This window comes from Crocodylus porosus, unplaced genomic scaffold (assembly GCF_001723895.1).
Source record: "Crocodylus porosus isolate Cpor-Errol unplaced genomic scaffold, CroPor_comp1, whole genome shotgun sequence".
Lineage (NCBI taxonomy): Eukaryota > Metazoa > Chordata > Crocodylia > Crocodylidae > Crocodylus > Crocodylus porosus.
In genome coordinates this window covers 18,299,737-18,306,647 of record NW_017728943.1, presented here as the reverse complement: position 1 = coordinate 18,306,647, position 6,911 = coordinate 18,299,737, and the positions used below count along the sequence as shown (strand labels likewise).

The 6,911-nt window shown below is 43.7% G+C and overlaps 1 protein-coding gene across 3 annotated transcripts in view; it reads right to left on the bottom strand.

The window, feature by feature from the left end:
- Positions 1 to 6,911, bottom strand: part of ATG3 (autophagy related 3) — a 23,417-nt gene that overhangs the window by 1,838 nt on the left and 14,668 nt on the right. For 2 of the 3 annotated variants that reach the window (XM_019548823.1, XM_019548824.1), the window contains exon 8: positions 442 to 510. In XM_019548823.1, coding sequence (XP_019404368.1) covers positions 442 to 510 — 69 coding nt within the window. Of the gene's footprint in view, positions 1 to 441; positions 511 to 2,361; positions 2,507 to 6,911 lie in introns of those variants that run through there. The other variant, XM_019548825.1, reaches the window with a different exon arrangement.

The following is a 6,911-nucleotide window of genomic DNA, read 5'->3' as shown; positions in this document are numbered from 1 at the left end:
TATAGTCCTCCCTGGTGATGGCCCCTCCCTTCCATTGGGTGTGAGCCTCCCTTTTAGCCAGGAGACATTCCCATGTGCTTTTGGTGAGCCACAGGGGCTTTTGACCCCTCCTGCTCCCTTTGATTCATGTTAGGATTACTTCCCTTTGGGCCTGGAGGATCGTCTCCTCAAGGAACAACCCACTGTTCTTGGACAGCCAACTCCCTTCCCCTCTGGGACCTCAGTGCCTCCCCGACTATTGTTCACATGCATACTCTTCTCTAGCCCCTGCACATTAGAAAGAGTGCACACCCTGAAGCCCAACCTCAAATGTAGAGCGACTGTAGTAGGCCTCACACATCACCTGCAAAATAAAGATTTAAAAATGGACTAGGACAAATTTGTTTTAGAACTGCAAGAAACTTTTGAGACAGGCAGCATACATGTACTTGGAAAGGATACATGTGAACTCCAAGTTCTCCCCCACCTTCTGCGACTGTTTCAATTATTTTCTTCATCACCTCTGCATGCCTGAAAAACAGATTGGGACTTCTTAAGAAAGTCTGAGACAGCTCTCCATCTTTAACTCAGCAAGTTTAGGTTACAGTTACAGATCAGCACTCAGGACTGGATGGCTCCAGAAATGGTTTTTTGTTTGCCAGGCTAAAAATGAACTCCTGACCATAACCAAAAATTAAAACTACTGCACAGTTTCAGCAGGCAGATGAGTTTAGTCCACAGACACTATTAAGAACTCAAGAACTGAATCCAGTGGTTGTGTGTGATGACCAAGGGTCTGGGTTTTCTGTTTGTCTTGGAAACGTGGGAAAATGCTAATTTTTTTCTTTTACAGAAGAAAAACCCCAGGAAACCATGGGTTTCCCGTTGCAGGCTGGCAGAGTTCCAGCCTGCAAGTGGCTGCTTGGGGCTCAGGGGAACAGGACACAGGGGGCAGGGGATGTCAGGTACATGTGCACACACACACATACATGCATATGGTAGCCAAGCAGGATGGTGGAGAGCAGGTCCCTCAAGGTAAGCCTATGGGGGCAGGGCACACAGGCAACACATGGAGAGGGTGGAGGGAGGCTATCCCCTATATTTCTACACCCACAGCATGATGCAGGGCTGCAGCCAGCCTGGACCAGCTCTGGGCAGGAGCTGCCTCTGTGGCCCAGCTGCCTGGACCCAGAAGGGGAGTGCCACATCACCATAGTCAGGCACAGTGGCATGGAGTTGTGCCCCCTGCTGCTGCTGGGCAGGAAGGGGCACTTCACCTTGGCAGCCATGATGCCAAAGCACTCCCTCCTGTGCCAGGTCCCATGCTCTGGGCTGGGCTGGTCCAGCATGGCTGCAGCCCCAAACCCTGCTGTAGGCACAGAAGTGAGCGGGGGGGGGGGCGGCGGAGAATGGGACAGGACATGCCCGCTTCATCCCCCCATGCATCACCTGTACCTTCCCTGCCACCTTGTGTCATCTATGCCAACATTCCCCCTTCCCCACACACTGGGAAGTTGCGGGTGGGGTAGGGCTGTGGGTTGGGAGTGATGGACAACAGCATGGGCATGGGGCAGGGCACCAGCATATCAGGACTGCTCAGTGTCACAAAGCAATGGGGCTGCAGTTGGACCTGTGTCTTGGTGAGAGAAGAGGGTAGGGAGGTCTGATTTTCCATAATTAAAAAAAAAAGACAGATCAAATATCAAAACGCCAAAATATATAGGTATTTAGAATTAAATGAGGCAAAATGGTGATTCTGCATATTTATTTTTTTGAAATCAGAATTTGCAATTAGTCATAATCAGCAAATTTGGGGTTTTTAAACAGAGAAAGCCAGGATCCTTGATCATGACCTACTAGCACCTACACGTTCCACGAAGAACAGGTGTTGCATTATGGAGTAAACTGGCATTAATTCTGTATATAGGTGGCTTCTAGCAATTATCAAAAGCCTTACTTTTATTAATGGCTTATTTTTAAAAGGAATTTTCTGGAGTTCAGCAAGCTGATTTGTGCATAATATTAATTTCAAAGAGACTCAGTTTTGACAGCATTCGATACCAAGCAAAACTAATCTTGGATTTAGCCATTTGTTATTTGGTCAAGAATCAAGTATACCAATGCTTAGTAAGACATGAATTTATTGTTTTAAGAGTTATGTTAAACTTGGAGCCTCCAAAAATGCCAACTTGAACCCACTGTTTTGTTGTTAAAAAACCAAATTTCCCAGAGACTTTCAACAGGCCTATTATCTCCAGTTTAATACTGGAGCTCTGAACAATCATATGGCTCTTTTACATAAATTTGACCACAGAGAATATAGTGGCCAAACTGGAATTAATATCAAATTTTCCCCAACATTTATATTCATGTTTCCAGCAAAAATATCCATTGACTTCACATACAAGGAACCCAAAACAGTGTGCAAAATCTATAATGGAAACACTTTACAGCTGAAATGCATCCACTTACAGGAATGGATTGCAGAGACAAAAGATATAAGAACTGGGACAAAACATGCTGCACACTAAAGAAGGAGAAAGGAAATCATATAGCCAAATTGTACTAGAGCAAGCCTCTTCTCTTCTGAAGACTGGCTATGGGATCTTTAATGTTCATAAAGAGCACCTCCATTTAAGATTTATTAAAAGTCTATTCAATTCACTTCAACTTCTTGAAAAAAAGAAGTAGATCAATGCTAGCTGGATTTGGAACTGTGGTGACAGATCTCATACTCAGGACATGTTCCTTACTGTTAGGATTAATTTTAAGCTCCACATCTTTAAATTGGGTTTCATGGCACATGATATAATTTAATTGGAATACATTTTTTTTGGTCAATAATACAGTACACTCAGGCCTATACGCAAGGTCATAAAATAGTGGAGGGAATCTGAAAGAAGCATTCTAATTTTATGACTTCATACACAAACAAGCTTAATTAGGCCACCATATTTTGACACAGTAAATAAGCAATCCCTTATATCAGGGGTGTCAAAAAATGCAGCTGGCCTGTGGAGACTTGCCACTTGGTTCTCAGTACTTTTCCTGGGTCTGAGCAGACCCATGCAGCATGCAATGGATCAGTTCCACATGTAGGTCATGGGATGCGTCTCACGATGCCCGTTCTAGCCAGTCCAGGACTCATATAGCACACAGCATCCCCATACCAGCTAGTTTGGGACCCACACTGCTCACTCCTTGCATGTACAGATCCTAGGGTGGGTGCCATGGGCACTAGATCTGGCATTTGGGGGGGGGGGCGGGGAGGGAGTCCATGGACCCAATCTGGCCCAAGAAATAAATGAGCTTGACACCCCTGCCTTTACACATACCAAAACACTCTGAAAACTGCACCACCATCTGTATATAAAAGCCACTCCTACCAATGTGACAAAACTGTCAGGAGCCACTTACAGTCTAGGAAAGGGTATACATGGTTCAACATGTTGTGTTCCTGGAAGAATGCTATGTCAGAAGCAAGGCAGTAAGAAGTACATATGGGAATGAGGCAAGATCATGTTTTGTCTAACAAGCACCGGTACTGAAGAAACAGGGATGCAAGGGGGAAGTAAGATAGCAAGATTAATAAAGAAAAAGGTAAATTTGTGCAACTTATTTAGTTACATTTTAAAATTAAACACTTCTCCATTGCATTCTTAATTTATAGAGATAGAACAGATATTGAGCAAAGACTACAGAGAAGCTAACAGAACAATTATATTTTGTTTTTTCTCAAGAAGCACAGTACATTAGTATGGAATGAAATTTCCTTTGCTTTCTGCTTCTTCCTATATTTGCTGCTGTGCTACCTGGCTGAAGGATTGAAAGATTCAGGTTCAGCCTCAAAGCCTAACAATGCTGACAGTAGGTCCCCGGAGATGCAAAAAAGGAAGTGATTGCCACATTGTCAAAAAACTACTGTGAACTAGAAACAAAACAAAGAAAGCAAACAGTTTTGGGAACTATCCATCTCAACAGCAATATTGCTCACCAACTGGGCTCTGTCCTCCTGTGAGCTTGCCAGAACATGAGAGACTTTTTAATGGACTGTCAGTCCCACAATTACATCCTGCTATGGGAGCACACTTGCTATGTCTGGGACCATACCATACATGTGTTTTGAGAGAAGTCAAGCTTCTGAAGCCAGCTGTACTGATGTGAGAGAATTCAGTTTTGTTCTAACAGAGCACTGCATTTTGTTTAAAGGGCCCCAAAAATCTTATGTAAAAACATGCTTAACTACCACATTGGCTTCATGGAAGTGTTAACAGCACTTCACGTTTTTCCTTATACAACCTAGCCACAGTGCTCACAATGTTCTACAGAGTGCAAGACTTCCTGGATAGATTTCAAGAACGACCAATCCCAAAGCAGCCATCATCATGCTAATACCACTACACAGGTGATGCTGTTTTTATAGGCGCATTTAATGCTTTCAACTCTTAGCTTTGTTTTCAGAGTACTGCAAAAACTGCATTTAAGCAAAGCAAGGGGCACCCATGTGGCCTATATTGGACTCAAACAACTTTCCAAGTTCAGTCATTTTATAAAGCTTGAGGAAAGCATAGTTGTTTTGAATGTGTGATAAAGGATGAGTATTTAAATTCTTAGAGAAGAGCTGAGACACTAAAGACTGACATGAGAATTTCCCTTAAACTAGACATTAGCCTACATAATTCCCACTGTACCACAAATTGAAGAAAGATTGTTTTGACTGATACTCTTTTCCAGTGACAATCTGCATGAGTTAACGGACAATAAGCAAACTTGTTCTTGGACACAACTACATGCTATTCAGTAGGCTACTAGTCAAATGTATTTCCTAAAACAGGGATGCTCAACCACCAGCCCATGGGTTAGATACAGCCCTCAGTGTCATGTCATCCAACCTGCAGGACTCCACATGGGTCCAGAAGTTTGGCAGCAGTGGAGCAATGGCACTGCTCCCCTGCTGCCAAATCTATGAACCCATGGGGTGTCCTTAGCCCTCAGGACCCAATCCTAGTGTGCAGGGAGTGGAAAGGGGAAATGCTGACCCCAGGACTCGATCCAGACAGAGGGATCCTGGGCTGTGGGGCCAAAAGGTTGAGTGCCACTGTCCTAGAACAACAGAGACTAATCTTTTTAGCATGCCACCAATTAAGCCACGTTCTGAGTGCCACTCTAATCCCCTGCCCAATCTTCTACTTTGATTTCTGCTCTCAGTTCTGTGCTCCTTGCCTGAACTGCTGCTTTACTTTCTGCTTCTTCCTATATTTGCTGCTGTGCTATCTGTTCCCTTCCTGACCTGCCACGTGCCACACACAGGCTGCTGTGCTCCAGGTTGGCCACCCTGTGCTACATATGTCTGTGGAATGTCTAGATCATTTACAAATTATGTTAAAGAACTGGCTGTCAATGCACTCTAGTTATTCTTACACACCACAGTTAAGAACATCCATTAATACCTGAATTCTCTGGTAGTTAAAGATAGTACACAGAATGCAAGAAGAGAAAGAAAGATTAATTTTACAGTTAACTGCTGCTTTTTAAAAACCTGAAAAATTAAGCAACTCAGCCACTTCTGAAAGGGCTAAAATTCATCTTAACAGGTGATCTCCTTTTTTCACCCCACTCTGCAAGTATTTGTGTAATGTGGACTATAAACAGCTAATCTTTCAGAAAGTAGGTAATGAAATCCCTCCCACTGAACCAAACTAGGCTAAGAGTTACTTACTATGCAACATATTCATGATATAAAACACTACCCTTACTTCTCTGATCTCATTTCATGATCTAGCCATAAACTTATGGGAAAATGGAAAGTTGGGATTAAATGACTCAAGACAGACGAAGTAGAAAGTCCAAAAGGATTCTTTCCCTACTCCTACCCCTCATTAAGCAGCTGCCAAAATGTGACTGAGTTGTGGACTGTGCAGAAAATGAAAAATGATTATTCAGGAGAAGCAGTTAGCAAGAAGCTCACAATGGCATCCACCGTTCTGGTTTCTCCTCTGAAACAAAACGTGATAAAATGTCATGAGACACGAGACTGCTGAGTAAGCAGGCTGTAAACAGTCATGGCCAAACACACAAATTTAGCCCCAAAACACCACATTGCAGAAGTCACAGAATATACAGGGAAGTGACAGAAGCAACGATAACCAGAGAAATGGTTGTGTCCCCGTGGACATGTTAAATCCAAAGCAGTGATCTTGGCTACCATTTCTATCCGAAATAAACACGCAGGAACAGCTTGGAATCAAACAGGTCATTTTAACTGTAAACTTGATTGAGACAGAACTTCCTGCTTTTATGGAGCAGAAGGCCCCCACCACCAAAAGCAAACAGAACCACAGCATCCAATTCCACTAAATCTTCTGTCAGAGTTTGCTTGAGCTCTGGTGGCACCTCACCTAGCTGCCTCAGATTTGGTAGTCAAAATGTTAGAGTACTCCACTATAGAAAAGCAACTGGCTGACATTAACTTTTGGGCTCTTGAGAACACCTGTCTGAATTCAAACCCTTCCAAACTCTAGAGCTACATCAGAGGGTGACTTAACCAACTAGAACTGGCACCACTGCACCAGCCTTTCACCCACTGGTAGAAGATATTTAACACGACCAGTACTGTCTGTAGCACTTCCAAGGTGAAGTCAGGAAAAGGGCTGAAAAGGTACTCCAGCGACTACACATCACTGTAAGTGAGAGAGGGCCACTTAACGGAGTTTTAGCAAGCTGTTGAAGACCATATGGGCAGCCTGGCCCCTTGACAGGTATCCTGCCCTCTGGTCACCATCTTGGGACTGGAAGTCCAGCCCTCGATCTGCTGACCTTTGTTACCAGAAGTCCCTCCCCTTGCCCCCAGCAGTACTCTTTTTGCCAGGGGGTTTACCATCTTGGAACCAGAACCAGAAAACCCCCCCACAAATTATATTCTTAAAAAAAAA